This window comes from Larimichthys crocea, chromosome XII (genome assembly GCF_000972845.2).
Source record: "Larimichthys crocea isolate SSNF chromosome XII, L_crocea_2.0, whole genome shotgun sequence".
NCBI lineage: Eukaryota > Metazoa > Chordata > Actinopteri > Sciaenidae > Larimichthys > Larimichthys crocea.
Window position 1 is genome coordinate 18,870,396 of NC_040022.1, and position 17,066 is coordinate 18,887,461.

At 41.5% G+C, this 17,066-nt stretch overlaps 1 protein-coding gene across 2 annotated transcripts; it reads left to right on the forward strand.

Moving 5' to 3' along the window:
• Positions 1-1,117: 1,117 nt before the first annotated feature.
• On the forward strand, positions 1,118-16,933 carry LOC104933509 (carboxyl-terminal PDZ ligand of neuronal nitric oxide synthase protein). Of its 2 annotated transcripts, none has more exons than XM_010748986.3 (10): positions 1,118-1,701; positions 2,659-2,730; positions 4,870-4,959; positions 5,049-5,107; positions 5,212-5,320; positions 8,517-8,646; positions 9,090-9,220; positions 11,575-11,754; positions 13,472-13,640; positions 14,139-16,933. In XM_010748986.3, the coding sequence occupies exons 1-10, from the start codon at positions 1,597-1,599 to the stop codon at positions 14,660-14,662; spliced, it is 1,569 nt and encodes a 522-aa protein (XP_010747288.2). In that variant the 5' UTR covers positions 1,118-1,596; the 3' UTR covers positions 14,663-16,933. The 2 variants fall into 2 exon arrangements, with proteins under 2 accessions (XP_010747288.2, XP_019134708.1); XM_019279163.2 differs by having other exon boundaries at positions 11,593-11,754.
• Positions 16,934-17,066: the final 133 nt, after the last annotated feature.

Consider the following 17,066-nt stretch of genomic DNA (forward strand, 5'->3'; position numbering starts at 1 on the left):
CATTCACTTGGAGTTGTGTTTCAGTCCACATGATGAATGCGAGTCCAATATTCACTCTCTTTTAGCTCTGTATTTTAGTTCCTGAGGGAAATATCTGTCTCTTTAGCAGCTAAATGTTCCACTAAGCTGCTCAACAGATAGTGTATGGAGGATTTATCAGAGTTTTTTCTCTGAAAACAGCTGCCTGCAAAAAAAAACCTGTAAAGTTGTGGACTAGACAGTTGAGCTGAAAATGTGAAAGCTGCAGATTTAAATTCAACATTAATTTGTAATAAATGTCATTTCTGTGTGGAGTTTGCATGTCCTCCCCGGGTCTGGCTTTTCTCCAGTCCAAAGACATGCACCTAACAGGTTGGTGACTCTAAATTGCCTTTAGGTGTGAACGTGAGTGAATGGTTGTTTGTCTCTATGTGCCTTGTCCAACGTGTACCCCGCCTCTTGCCCAAAGTCAGATGGGATAGGCTCCAGCCCCACCATGACCCTGATGAGGACAAGCGTTTACAGATAATGGATGGATGGTGATAATGTCTTTAAAACGCACACAGATAAAGTAATCCAAAGAAGAAGGGGCTGCATTTTCTGAGCTGTGAACAAAACCAGGTACAAAATCCATCAAAACACAGTATGCTTCACTGAACCTCTATGTTCTCAAACTGCAGAGCAAGCATGGCATAATTATGTATGTATTCCAAAATTACCTTTCATATGATTTGACCTGAAAAAAGTTGCTATATTATTCCAGCTCTGCTTTGGGATATTTTCAGCCTTTTAATGGATCTACAGAAGCAGAGCGCAACCAGAAGAATAAAAAGTGTCTGTGTGTCAGCACTGAGAGAAGAACACCTCAGAGAGGAGCATGGAACATGGTGGAGCTACAGCAGATTCAAAGCATATGTTACTGTCAGCTACTTGTGAGACCACTAATGCTTTCTTGTCTACGTGTGCTGTAGAGATACGAGTTCCTCTAACATAATATTAATCCTCATATGACAGGGGGGAACCAAGAGCATCTCAAGGACCCTTGGGGGCTCCTGGAATCTGCTGGGAGACAGTGATTTGGGGATTTGTTTATTCCCTGTGATGCCACTAGATGTCATACAACCAAACACCAGCTGTAGCTGCTGATGGTGTCAGAGTCAGTCTTCATCTGTTCCATTTTACACCCAGTTTAATGACTAACAAGCGTCCACTGATTCTGAGTATTGATCGCTCACTCTGATCCGTTAAGTGTCTGAATTGATCCCGCGGTGCTTCGAGGAAAAAACAATCATGTGTTGAGATCTGTGCGTCATCGGGACACCGGCGGCGGCAGCGGCGGGTGGCCGCGACGCGTAACTGCTTCTCCGTCGTGCCTCAGACCTGAGCGAAGGGGGGTCAGTAAGTGCACACACCGATCACCGATCAGCGCGTTAATTGAATCCACCAAACAACCAATCCGTCGCGACCGGAGCGCCTCAATCCGGATGACCTCCGGAGTGACGCGTGTCTCCGGTGAGAATGCGGAGGGAGCAGCGCCGGAGGAGATGCGCATATCTGCAGGTACTCTAGCGCTGTCGTAAAACAAGAGACAAGAGGGAGTCAGCGAACATTAAAGCGATGCCAGGGGTAACCAAGTACAATTTAGTAGATGACGCGCACGATTTAAGGATCCCCATGCACAACGACGAGGTGTTTAAGCATGGGGTCTGCTTCGAGGCAAAGGTAAGGACCCTCTGCAACAGATACTTTCTGTGTGGCAGGAATACCATTATGTGTCAAACACTGAAATGAGGTCTGCTGCTGTAACAACAACCACTATATGTTTTTCATACAGGCGTTTACGTGACGTTGATAGTGTTTAATGATGGTATAATACTTTTGATGACTTTGAAGTGTTTGTGATTTCACCAGGTTTGACCTCACAGAGAAGCTTTAACTGACGAATCTGATGAATGTAGAGAAAACCCATGTACATTTTGGCTTCTGGCACCCAACTAAATTAGTCAATGAGTGTAAAAGGACTGCAACAACGAGTATTAATTATGATTGATTATTATTTATATATTAAATTATATATATCCACTAACAAAGACCTCACCGGTATGGATATAGATTTAGACAGGTTTATTGAACATTGTGGATAAAGGTGAACCGAGATACTGTACATTAGGAGAGATGAGGGTCAAGGGATGAGGGAGGGTAAAGGAGGGGATAAAGGAGTTCGGAGATAGAGATGGACCAGTGGAGCCACAGTGGTTCCTGTATTTAAATGAAAGAGGGAGAAGGGAAAAGGGGGAGAGATAGAGACAAGTGAACGGATAAGGTGTGCTTAAGTACTTTATGCGGACATGGCATGAGTTCAAGCTGTCATCTTTGTTCCTTGAACCCAGTTATAAAACTTTTCTTATTTTCTCAATGAATTGAAAAATGATTCTTCAATCAATTTACTGCTTATTTATTATGATTTAATTTAAGAAGCTGGAACCATCAAATATTTGCTATTTTCTGATTAAAAAATGAATATCGATTCATCCTTTCCTCATAGAGGCATTATGTGAAAAAGATGTCAAAACTACATTTGAAACAAACAATCTGCCAGCCCAGCGCTCCCCATGCAATCAGTGGCATTCATTCCCAACAAAACTGCCAATCATTAAACCTTTCTCTTTCATTTTGCAGTACATCGGCAGTCTGGAGGTGGGCCGACCTGGCAGCCGAATGGAAATAGTCGCTGCTATGAGGAGAATCAGAGTAAGACGCTTACCATTAACCTGACCCCTGTTCAGCCTGAACACGTTAACAATGACCCAGCAGCTGATGGTGGTGCATGCACACTCTCTCCCTCTCCTGTGTTTTATGTCTCACCTTGTGCTCGTAGGATCCTCAATAACTAGTCCACGTAAAAGCGTACACTCAGATTCAGTGGGCTGTCAGGAGCAGTTTAAATCACGGCAGGATTCAGGAGGCAGATTTTATGGTTGAGGAGATGTACAGCGAGCAAGTTTATATGTGATACGGTTACAAAAACCAACCAGACCAGACAAGGCCACTGAAAACACTGCGATGTCTTGTCATTACACATGACTGCAGTGTTACAGAGAAGCACGGGAAGCAGAGGATTTAGTTGCTTGTCAGCTGTTGGATCTAATCTAACAACCGAGTTATTGTGTCACTCGGAGGTCAGACACATCTCCAATGACACCCAGGAAGGACATAATCCTGATCCCTCGTGTGCAGCACAGCATAATGGCCATTTGATTGTACTGGCAAAGACTTAGTGATGCTGTATGTCTGAATGTCTTCGCTGACATATCACTCAGGAATTTCTTTTCAGGTGTTTACAATTTGTCATTTTAACAGTGTTTGGCTTCATTGTCAAACACTGTGCACACGCAATGCTCAAGGTAATCCAAAGGTTGTTGCTCCAAGTTTATGTGTTATGTGTTCCCACCTGTCATTAAACAAACACATTTTAATTAAATGTCTTTGTTGTGTGGCTCTTATCTAAAAGGAGAGTTTGTAGAATGTTTTTCTGCGAGGCTTCAAAGCAAAAAGGAATACACTGAAGACGATGAAAGAAACAAAAGAAATGGAAATATGTTAAGAGACTTATAAATATTTAAATTAAAATATGATAAACAACATGATATTAGATGTGGGCGAGATTAAAATTGATAACATAAGAGAATTGAGGCTGTGTTTGAGCACTGTAATTAAATCTCTGCTTCTGAGGAGACTCACTCTGAATTTTCAAAAGTTAACTTTAAGTACTCACAGTGTCTACAAGGTAAGACTGGAGGTGACACAACCTGTAGTGCATCAGTCGTGCTTGGTGTTAATCTGAGTTAGTTCCAGGCCGATGTGCATGAAAATGTGGCATGAACACTCCCCGTGTTCCACTTTGTTGCTCTCTGGCAGCAGTGTGTGCGGAGATGGATGGTCCTTCTGTCCTAGTTTACCAGGGGCTGCATTAGCCTGGATAACACATATACATTATGGGAGTTGTGTCCTTCACCTGAGCATCTAAGCTCCCGAGTGCATGTGGAGGAAAACTCCCACACAACAAGAAGATGGATGATCTAGAAGAGAGTGTAAGAAATTAATTAAGGGCCCTTTGGATCTTCCAGTGAGGAGTTTTTTGCAGGTCACAGGCTTATAGGCAAACAGTTCCAGATTCATTTTAGCTAAACTCGCCAAATATGACAGACTTGTAACACGTATGCCTTTTCTTCTTTCCTGTGAGATATTTATTTTGATCAGAAATTCCACTATAACAGTGAGAAGACAGCTCCAACCGAAAATAAAAGACAGCGCTGGGGTGTTATTTTTACACAAACCAAGGATGCCAGTGAATATCGACGTCCCTCACGCAGAGTGAGCGACAGTCCGTTCACTGAAGAAAACTGGTGATTTTAAAGAACTTCATCTGATCAATTAATCATCTGATGTTGGACTCTGTGTTGTTTCACATATATTCTGGTTGTCCTTAGATCTCTGGGCCCTGATATTTGGAGCTTGCAGAGGGAGCAGAGGCTACAGGCTCCAGCGTTAATCATTGAGAGGGATAAAAGTGCCCCACACATGTCTGCCTCCCTCTGGGAAGTCTGCCTTTGAAAGCTTACACAGCTCCCAGGACCAAAAACTGACAGTTTCACAGTGTTTACTCAATCTCAGATTTCCCTGAAGAAGAAGTCAGAAATATCTTCCTGTGTGCAAAATAACTTGTCTCTTCTCCAATATGTAATTTATCCTGTGCAAAGAGCTCCAGCGCAGCACGCCCCGTGTGATTTTTAATGTTAGTCACACCATGTAGCATTATAATCAATTTAGTTTGAATTAGCTTTTTTTGGTCAAACTTGAATGTTAATTTTAATATTTTTTCTTTCACAGTATGAATTCAAACTGAAGAATATAAAGAAAAAGAAGGTCAACATTGTCGTTTCCACCGATTGCATCAAAGTGATTTTGCGTAAAAAGAAGGTCAGTCCTATAAAATGTGACTTAAATTATATCATTTTTCAAAAAGACTCTGTCACAGTCAACCTGTGTGTGTTTTTGTGTTGTGACAGAGAAAAGGGTGGTCATGGGATGACAACATCACCTTGGTGACACAGGATCCCATCTTCAGGTAGGCCCTCTTTAGGGTATTAAAACAAAAATAAAAAGAACAGCCAAATAACCCGGCAGCTTATAACCAGGTCATTGACACTTCATGTAACTTCCTTTTAACAGGATCTTCTATGTCTCACATGATGCCCAAGACTTGAAGATCTTCAGTTATATAGCGAGAGATGGACAGAGCAACAATTTCCGCTGCAATGTTTTCAAGTCAAAGAGAAAAGTAGGTTTAACTCCAGATAAACTAAAACTGCTTAAAAGATAATTCTGGTGATATAATAGGTTTTTCATACTGTCAACAAATCCAATGAAAAGACCAACGAACTGAGATCCTATTAACAAGTATTTGTCCGTGTAGCTAAAGTCTGATTTAGCTTGTTCCCTTTGTGTCATAGACCTCCATTGCTGTCTAAAAACTATTAAAAACGCATCAGCGAGACACACTGCTGCACTGGGTGACATGATCATTCATCATAATAAACATGGACACTGCAGTTTATTTTGAGTCAATCCCACATACGCAGTAATAGCACCAAGACTCACTACTCGCTAAAGCAACACAGCTGAAAATAGTCCCCAATGAAGACATTATCTACTGTTTGAGTAATGTTTGCTTAAAACTACAGTTCCCATCTGTGTTAGGATATTATTTAGCTTTTAGCTTTCCAGATCATAAAAGAAGCTCCTCAGAAATACTGAGTGCACATTTTTGCCGAGAGATGGATGAGAAGATCAGTATAACTCTCATGTCTGCCTGAAGCTACAGCCAGCAGCTGGTTACCTTAGCTTAGCTTAGCATAAAGACTGGAAACAGAGGGAAACAGCTAGCCTGACTGTGTCTGAAGGTAACACAGTCTACCTAAAGCTCCTCTAGCAGCTCCAGCACCTCTAAAGCTCACTAATTAACACGTTACATCTACAGAAACCCAATGTGTAAAAACAACACATTGGTTGGGATTATTTGTTGGCTGGGCGCAGTCATCCATGTTAGACTTCAGTTTAAGATAAAAGACATGAAGAGCTTTAAACATGCTTAGAGAAGCTTGTACAGAGTTGTATCTTCTTATTTGACTCTCTGCAAGAAATCATTAGCATTTTTCCCAAAATGTCAAACTATTCCTGGATGAGTGTGCTTGGGGCTGAGAGCAACAGGACAGACTGGGGAGGTATTAAGAGATGGACAGACACTTGTTGTTGGTATTATCATGGATTTTGTTGACTTTCACAAAAGTACAGAATATCCCCAGCTTTATCCTTTAAGTTGACTGCAAACATCAGCAATCAATCATCGCATTATGTTTTCAGCTCCACACTCTGTACATTGTTTCTAATGATGGTGTTATGCCCATTGTCTCAGTGATGTATAGTCCTGTTGGACCCTACTTATGACCAGTAAATGTTAAAGTAAGAGCAAAATGCATATGAAAATGACTGGCATGTTCTTCTCCAATCTCCACATATCTGCATATCAAGCAGTGACATTTTTTCCCTCCGTGACAAAGACAAAGCATCAGTGAGGCCCACTCCCATCCCTTCACCATGGATACCAGACAGACAGTGACTTAGTGAAGCAGAATACTAATAATCCTGGTGGGAAGAGAAAAAACGAGGGGCTTTTTCACTTAGCACTTAAAGACATTTTCACCATTGCTGAACAAATACCCACCACATTTTCAGGGACACGGCCAGTTGTGCCTCACTACCTCCCCGGGGCTGCCGAGCCTTATCGGAGCATTGCAGACCAAGCATGTGTGCTGAGTAGGAGGAGATGGACCAGCTGATAAGAAGATTTGATTTATTTTCATCACGGCATGTTGTGGCTCCCAGCAGGGCTTAGATGTCAGCTCAGCACGTCAACGGACCCTTTTTTTTTGGCCTTGGCCTTTAATTTTTAAAACAAAATTATGTTTTGTATTGATAGAGCAAGGTATTCAATTTCATGACTTTATTCCTGCGTTTATATATATATATATATTTCACGTGATTTAACTACTTTCAGCTTTGATACGTCTGACATTTTGACGAATGCCTTGTGGCAGGATGATCCTCCAGAGACAGATGACAATACTTTCATATCAACTGTGTCACAATTCAATACAAGAAAAGACAAAAACTCATCTTTAGTGAGATTGAAGAAGGACATGGTGGAGGAAGTTTAATTCCATTGGATTTAGGATGCTGCTATTGGACTGCGTGTTAGAGCTTTATGGAGAAAAGGAGCCTTGAAATCGATCTGAGAAGTGCTTGTGTCTCAAAGGCCACATTGAATTTCCTTTCTTTTGTGTTCAGCTTAAGAACCAGTGATACCCACATTCAAGCCAGAACAAAAACAAACATTTAAAAACGCTTTTACAGACAATACTTCAATTGAAACACACTGAGGTTTATTATTTTCAGTATTGATTAATCTGACAGTTATTATATATTTTATTTGGTCTATGAAATTCACAATTCCCTAAATCCCAAGCTGACAAATCACTTGATTTGTCTGACCAATAGCCCAAAATATGAAAGATATTCAGTTTACTATCACATAAGACAAAGAAAAGCAGCAGATACTTGATTTTAAATAATAGATCAATAACAGGCAAATGATAAAATAAAGTGTGGGTGGTGGAGGGGATGTGTTGGTCTTGGTTTTGTGGAATCTAAAGGAATAGTTTGACACAAAATCTTTCACTTTGTTGCTGAGTTAGATGAGAAGATTGATACCACTCTCCTGACCACTCTCCACTCTAAGTGAATGAGCGTGTTTACAAAAATAATAAACGTGCATGAGTCAGTTTCTCATTTTAATAACTATGTTGACGCTGTGTATCAGGCACACACTGTACATGCGGGAGATATCCTACAACACAATCTTCAATCTCTCTGATCTTCAGGGTCCTGTAGCTAATTTTGGAGTTATTGCAAATTAAACTGTCCCCGAATGATGACCTGATGATGCTGACACACCTACAGGGTCTCCTGCAATAATAACAAACTTTATCTTCACTCCCTTTGCCATCAAAGTTCCTTGCCTCTGAAATAGACCAATCCATCACTATGACAGCAGAACGTATGCAGAGCAGACGGACAAGGACAGGCAGCTGGAGCTCGTAATATCTTCTGACTTTACTTTGGTCTCCTCCTGTATCCCTCTTTCTTAATTTTCACCTCCCTTTCTGTCCCAACATTCCCCATTTTCTTGCTGCTTCTATTGTGTCTATTTTTCACCATCTATCTATCCACGTTTCTGCCTGTGCAACTCCTGTGGCACCTCATTTTCTCCCCTGCTGTGTGTCTTCATTTTTGTATCTTCCCTTACTGTGCTCCTCCTGCTGCTCTTCCCCCGCCCCTGCCCTCAAAACCTCAACACACACACACACACACACACACACACACACACACACACTTCTCCTCTGTGTCCTCCCTTAAAGTCTCAAGCAATGAGGATCGTGCGGACGGTGGGTCAGGCGTTCGATGTGTGTCACCAGCTGACCCTGCAGCAGAAAAGCGATGACCAAGAGGATGAGGAGGGGAGGGCGGAGGAATCTGAGGCAATGCCAGGTGACTCACACCTAAACACACATACCCACACTCTTGCACAAAATTACATCCACAAATCCAGTCCGGTCTTCCTCCTCTCTCTCCTTTTCATACACACAAACTCAATCTCTTCCCACAGCAACACACACCTCAGGCCATCTTCTTCCTCTCTCCCTCTCTCATAAACATAAACCCTGAGTGCCTGCAGAAACAAACTGAGGCAACTGAGCACAACTCTCTGAGAACAGATGTCATTATCCATCCTTGTTTTTGTGAGCAGCTTGCCATGCTGCAGACGCAGATGTGTTTTGGTGAGTCGTGCGAGCCATTGATCAAAGACCTTGTGAGAGCCTCTGCCAGATCTTTGCACACTGCTGCTGCAGCTGTCACTGCGTCTAGATATGTTGCAAACCATAAAACACCGAATGAAAATTCACCCTGATTTTTGTCTGGTCTCTCTGCAGCAAAGAAGAGGTTTGTATTGTCAGAGGAGACCGACCTTGAAGCCACTACAGAAGAGAGCATCGAAGAGTGTGCCTCTTCATCAGACCTGGAGAAGGGCAAAAAGGAAGAGGCCCTCTGTAACGATGGAAAGGTAATAAATAAAGATGATTTAAAGGGACCCTACACCAATTCTACAAGTTCAGTTCACTCATCAAGAAGAATACTTACGTAGACTTTTAAAGCAGTCGTATAAAGTCCTCTCTGGCTCTGGTGGAGCTTTTTGAGAAAATAACCTGGGTTATCTCAACTACATTAATGACAGCCTGTTTTGTGGGGTGTTAACCAGTTAAGGAGGGTCTAATTAAAGATGCTATGCTAGGTTGCATTATGGGAAATGTAGGATCCAGAGTTTGGCCCACACTAGGAACTAAAAGTCAGTATATTATAGCTTCTGCTGAAGGTTGGTCTTGCATGTTCAATAAGGTGTAAACCATGCTACTGAACTGCTTAATGCAAGTTTCCTCTTCCACCCAGACATGACACAAGTTACTAGATCAAGGATCAAACATGATAAGCATGATATGTGATTGATTTTTGTTTCAGTAGTTCTCTTGATAAATAATTCTGTGAGGCTCACAGAGCCATGATGAACGTTTGGCTTCATAAGGAGCTATATGAAAATCAGAAAACACCACTGAGTGGATCTATAGCAAGCAACTACGTCTTCAAGGCTTGTTTTTGAAGAAACACTCCACGCAGCTGTTTAATATTGATGCGATCGTATGGTTTATTAATGAAAACAAAGAAAGCTTTTCGAGCACTGCTCTGCTAATCCTGAGATGTCGGACAAGAGGCTATCTGCTCTCTGATATTGGTAAGCTCATTTTACAACCAGGTCTCTGTGGCACTGTGAGCTTTATTATTCTGGTGTTGTGCTGATGAGGAGTTAATTAGTTTAATTCAACAGAAATAATTACATTGTTCCCTGAAAACAAGAGTGTTAGCTTTATTGTTTAAATATTTAATGCAATCCTGACACAATAAAACAACAGTATTTCATATATCGATCTCACCTGCAAACTTTCTGCTCCTCCTGTGCTATTTGAAGGTCAAGTGTCCTTCACAGTGCAGTATTAATGACAAGAGAGTCCACCATATTGATCTCCCGTCTCAGATATGACAGATAAGTCATGTCCTTCGTGACTGCTCATCCCACAGCGCCACTCTAACATGATTACGTTTGTGAGTCATATTTCCTGTATGGAGTCCAGTTAATCTGTCAATCTAGTTGTAGACTCCACTGATTGAATCCCTTCCCCGAGAGTAAAATACAGAGCGTGATTGATTTGTTATGCTTGTGTTGTGGAGTGCACGAAATCTCAGCTTGAAATTTAACTCTCAATCATCAGACCTTAAAGCTTCTGTAATCAATATCTATATTAACAATAGATCAAATGTGTATCCGAAAGGAGTTCCTCATAATGACAGACCCTCAGCTCTGCAAAGCATTTTAACATCTTTCAGCTCATTGTTTTGGCTTTATAGCCACCCTTTTTACTGTTCACTCTCTCTGTTTCCATTGCATCGTGTTTGGCAGGCAGCCGCTCAGCACTAAACAGCAGAACAAAGTGGAGCTTTTAGTTGCTAAAGAGCCAGACATTTTATCTGGAGACAAACGTTGGACTTTTATTAATCATATAGCCTGAAATATGGAATTAGTTAACGATGCTTCCATCTTGAGCTTGTACAATGTCAAAGAATATAATTCAAAGGTCTAAAACATCAGCAAATGTCATGCTTTGGTTTCAGTTGTTCAAAATTTAAAGACCAAGCTCTTCTTTGTACACTTATCTCACAGTTAACATGTAATTCAGGTGGAAATCTGTCACAGAAGCAGGCAGCAAACAAAATCTTCCATCAACCGCAGCCTTGGTACAGCACCCACCGATTCTTTATTGATCTTCCTTTGGACTAAAATACAGCTCCTTCTTTCATTTCTTTTATTTATACAGCTTGACATGGTACGTATAGAATTAATCTCTGTCCCCCTTAATGCTTACTGCACCTCACTACTTTAGATGTGTTTTTACACTCAAGCACTCATATCGTATTTTACTTTCCACTGTTACGCCAGTGTTTAGGATTGTTGGTTAGCCTAACCTATACTTTATTTTTAATTCTATCTACAGTACAGCCTGTCCACAGCCATATGTACTCTGGCTGTGATATATGATGTTTTGTTAAAATTTTGTGGTGAGCAGTAATATGGAAGATTTTTTAAACATTTTTTATATTTATTTTGGCAGCATCTTTGCTGCCAATGGCCCATTGCTGTAGAGGTTTTCCACTACACCATTCAAGGATGATGTAGCAGTCAAGTGCAGAACTGTGATTAGTCTTTAATTTCTTTTAATTTCTTGTGATTCCAAACATTTCAAACAACATTTTTGGCAACATTAAAAGGGGTGAATATATCACACATTCCTTCACATTACTTTAACTCAGAACCAGATTTCCTGTCAGGTGTCCGATAACCCGTCTCTCCTGCTGAGCTCCCCCATACTTGGAGCCTGTGTGTCGGGTCAGTCAGCAGCAGAAGCTCCCTGCTCTGACGAGCACCAGGTCCAACTCCTCCAGAGACAACTTCAGCAGCAGGAACAGCAGGCACTGGCAGCTTCAGCACAGGTACTTAGGTTTCTTTCTTTGCTGAATTTATGCAAATAAAAACAAAATAGATGACAGCATGAATCATACATCCTAAATAGACCACAGATACATGTGTGTAGAACATATTGATCAACAGGACTAAAGGTGCCACCAGCCTGTACACCAGGCTGCTGCTGCCCACCTATTATAATCTTATCACACAAATTGTAGCTATAAACAGAGGAAGTTGTCAACAATAATACACCGTTAATATAGAAAGTCTGAAGAAATCAGACTTTGAAGCAGAGTTTGTTTACAGACCATGTTTCTTCATTGCTCTGTCTGTTGAAGAGGTGTGCAGTTCAGGGAACAGATACCAGCAATCAGCTCCCATTGTTTTCTCCCCTCTGTTTTCTGTGGTTGCCATGGTCACACGGCAAGCTGCTGCAGCAAGTTGAGAAAGTTGAACCATCATAACCATCTGACGTCAGCAACAAAGGGCTGTGCACGCCGACGAGCAAGAGCCGCCACTGTGTTCACTATGAAAACAAAAGAGGCTGTCTGAAACCTTCAGAGTCGACAGCTGTATACATCACTGTAGTGCTTTGGGCTCAATGCTAACGTCATTGTGCTATCATGCTTATGTAAAGCAGGTATAACGCGTTTACCACCTTATTTATTAAATATGATATATAAAAAATACTGACAACGTAAGTTTGGACTTGATGATAGTAGGTGCTAGATGAATGAACAAATGTCAAAGGGTCACCGCTAATTGTTGAGACATTTCAGTATGAACTACAATTGTTAACCTGCTGGTGGCACTAAAGAAAAAGTCAGGGGATCCGTCCAGTAGCCGAGATATTTAAGTCTGAATCAAAGTACTACTACTCATAGATAAGACTAAATTTAAAAATTGAGAGAATTTGAAGAGCATTTTTATTTCATTTGTACAAACATAACAACAAAAGGAACAAGTATGACATAAAGTAATCTTAAAGGCACATCAGAAACCCCCCAATTAAGATTATTGTAAAAGTTCATGTTGCTCGTCTCAAAACCTTTCAAACACATATTAAAACGAATAATTAAAATAAAAAAATTCCGTCTAATCTTGAGAATAATAATTAGATGCTTTATTTATTTCCAATCAGTGGTGTGTTAAATAGGATGTGGTGATGTATTTCAGGGGTTATTAAATTCTCTTAAACACTTTCATTCCTCTTTTACATGAAGCTTTGGAAAGTTTCACATCAAATTAAATATGCCTGAGCAGTGGTTTCAAGGCCTTTGAAGATCTGAAGCGAACTTTTTTTACAGTCTATAGCTTGATTTGTCCAGAAGCTTATTCATAATTGATGTGTCATTACTGTCTAAAGAGTGAAACTTTTGACCAAACGAACTCCAAACTTTAGAGTCACTGTGAAATTTAATTAGCAGGTTTACTGAGCCCGGTTGCCATTCCCAGCTGGCCCCGGGACTGAAGGACATCAGAGGGATTTTCTCCCTAAAATATGATCCAGTTTCACCAAAATCTTTGAAATAGTTGGTGGTGTGTGACTTAGTGCATAAAGTACGTCTCGTGGGTGATCATACCCAGAGCACATAGTTAAGGAAAACAGGGGTACGGGGCACAGAATGGAACAGAAATGGCAGAAATACCATTCACCTGATTACACATCGATGTTGCATCAATGTCAACAACCTGTTATTTTATGGAAGAAAAGTTCCTTCAATGATTTGTTGGTCTGTTCAGGTCCACGTGCTCCAGGAGCAGCTGTCGGTGGAAGTGTGTGCACGCACTGATGCCCAGGCCAGGGTGCAGAGGTTGCTGCAGCAGAACACCGACCTGCTGCAACACATTTCCCTGCTGGTCAAACAGATACAGGAACTGGAACTCAAAGCTGCTGGTCGGTTAACATCTAGTGAGTAGAAATCTATTGTTATCTACTGTTAACATTCAGCTTTGTTTTTAATTTTCAGTACATATTTTATTTTATATGGTTTTCTCAAATCTTTCTCTGTTGCCATATTTTCCCTCTACTCATTCCTGCCATAAAATCCTTTTATCCCGTCGTCTCTTTTCCCCTCATCACTTTCTTTCCTTACCTCCTTCCTGCCATTATGGCTCCTTTTCCCATCCAATTCTGGCATGCAATTAATTATCCCATGGCAGCCCTCTCGGAGGATTCAGTCCTGCTCTCTGCTCTCCTCTCCCTTCATTTAGCCAGTGGCAAAATGCTGCTGTACGGTCATAAATTATCAAATCCTGTCAGCACATATGTCACCCCACTCCATATAATCTCATCTGCTGTGCTTAAACCTCTCCTCTCATCTCTGTTTGAATGTGATAACTACCAGTTCTCTCTCTGCTTTGTTTCATCTTACACACCCTACGTTTGATGTTTTGTCTCCGTCCTTAGTGGGCTCCCAGGACAGTCTTCTGGAGATCACTTTCCGTGCCAAACCCTCCACTACGCCCCGTGAACCCCTCACCACTTCCTCATCTATGGGCACTTTAGCAACTCAGTCACTGCTCCAGATTAGTGACAGTGCCTGGGTCCCTGGACCCTGCTCTCCAGGCACCAGGGGTATGGACACCAGTCCTCTGGGGCTCAGCAGCAGTGGAGTTCGGCTCGAGTGCTTCCGCTTCTCTTCGAGGGGGCCGGAGAGCCAGGAGCAGGGGCTGGACACAGGGGAGACTCCCAGTGATGGAGTCCCAGATGACAGCTCGCTACTGGGGGAGCAAGTCCTGGGAGCCCTGGAGCTGCTCCGATTTAGGGAGTCAGGGATCGGATCAGAGTACGAATCAAACACAGATGAGAGTGATGACCGGGACAGCTGGGGGCAGGGGGAGGGGGTCATGGCTGACGGTGCTGCTCGACTTTTAAATGTGCTGAATGCAGAGAGTCTGCCGGACTGCTTAGGGGATGAGATGGCTGTGTAGTGGTGCTCTTAAGGCTACACAAGACATCGTTGCACTTGCAGCTCAGAATCTGAAGGACTTTATTACACAGAAATCATGTGTCGTGACATCCGTAAACTGTGTCTGATACTGGACAGAGCGCTTACACACCACTGCTCTGAGTAAAGTTTTGAATTTTACCTTCAGATTTTGGTTTTAGTGTACACTGAGACAACGTCAAACCAGTATGAGTGGTGGAACTTAGAAGATTATTAAAAACAGAAAGGCAGAAAGTATAATTGAATTCATAAATTTGATTGTAATGCTTAAGTTAACTTGCTTGCAACCTTAATGATTTCATAAAAGCAAACTTGATTTGATAAAATGATGGTGAGTCAATATCATTCATCGCGTCTACGAATGTCCAGTGATAAATACTCACACCAAATAATAAGCTAATATCAAGTTATAATAATAGGACTCCACTGAGCCCTCATTATTAACAATGTTTAATAAGTCAAGTGTGTTTTTATCAAATCTCTTTAGCAAATAAATGGAAACGAGACGGAAGAGTCTGAGGCAATGCTATAGAGCTAACTGCTAATGTCAGCATGCTAACATGTACTGTATGTATGTAAGCACACCTTTAGTATTTCTTCATTTCTCAGCTCCATTGCAGCTCCAAAGCCAAACTACTTCTACTAGTACTACGGTAATTCTAGACTTTGGCACAGTGCAGCTTTATTCAAACCTCGGACTGTCAGATAGTATAAACACTGTGGTGTTTCAGGTTCTGTCTGTGTGTTACATACTGTGTGCGTGTCAGTTTGATGATCGTTGTACCTTATATACATTCAATTCCCTGACTTGGTGCCATCGCCACTCGCTGGGCTTGTTACACTGTGGTCGTGTCTGTGTTTATGGATTTGTGACACATCTGGCATGGACATGGTCATTTTGTCTGTTTTCTAATGGAGATCTGTGAAGACGAAAAATACCTTTTTGCCAAGTCTGTCACTGTCACTGGATATGACACATTTTTGGAGTGTGAAAATTAAAACCTTGCTGTGCTTGTTATGACACTTAATCTGTAATTACACATGGGTTTAAAAATGAGCATGTATCTCTCATATTTATGTTTTTTTAAAAAATACATTCATTCATTGTATATGGTTTGATTAACTCGTGCATTGCAAAAAAGAAAACATAGCATGTCTTTATCCTCTTTATCTCACTGTGTGCAGGTGCTGCTACATTCTGGTCTGTTTAAAAATGTAGTCACCACGTACTGTATTAGACGTTAATGCCGTACTGCAGCACGATAAACTGCTGCATCACTGTTACTCCACCCTACAGATAAATTGTTTGGAAAGTCCTAAAGTACCAGTTCAGAAAAAGATGGAGGCGTATAAGACTTCTGGACTCGCTTCATATTCTTCTGGCCAGCTGTCGCACCAGCTCCTCCTCGCTGACTGTGAGCCAGCTCATTGAATCACTGAACTAGGGGACGTGTCTTTGAGCTCTTTCCAAAATCGATTAATCTCTTCCTGGCCCTCCTCTTTCCCTCTTCCTCTTCCTCACACACCTCTCCCTTTTTTTCCCTAAAGCTTGTCACCTCTCTCCCGCTCTCTTGCACTCACAATCTGTCTGCTGTATCCATCGATCCATATTTCCTTTGTCAATTCTTCCCAAGGTTGTGTCTGTTCTCACGAAGTGTACTAAAAATTAAAGTGCACTTATATCGATCTTTCTCCTTGTGGAATTACATGCCCTTTCTCAAATGCCGTCTGGTGTCATGATATGTTCATAGCATTTGGTGTGACTCACTAATTGCTGAAATGAATCCACGGATGATTTAACACAGAAATATGTCTCCAACATAATGATAAGCGGCACCCGTTCCCGGGATGACCTTTTCAAAATGCTCGTTAGTATTTATAATTGGGTGAGAAAATGCATTGTGGGCTTGTGGAAGGCCTTTTGTGAGGGTGATGGCTCTCTATTATTGTTACATATACACCAGCTGTGGTCATTAAACAGGGTCATCTCCCATTACGCTCACTGTGTGTGCAGACAGCTGCAGCTTCATGTAACGTTGCAGATAAGCTGTAAAAATATGAAGAATATCAACCATTACCCACCCACATCCAGCCACGACACCCTGCAGCTCCGCTAGTGCAGCTGACACGGATTGTGGGAGGTATCCAGGACGCCGTTGACTCTCATTTACCTGATTCTAACGATAAGTGGTTATAGTATCATTCTGCTCACCCCCTCAAGTATTCTGCATGTAGAATACATTCAAAAAACATTGTTTTACTGTGCATACAGTGATGACTATTCAGTCAGATGGTGCACCAATTCAGGCCAGGCTGAAATATCTCAACGACATTGCATTGAAATGTCATGATCCTCATAGGATGAACGCTAATGACTTTGATCATCC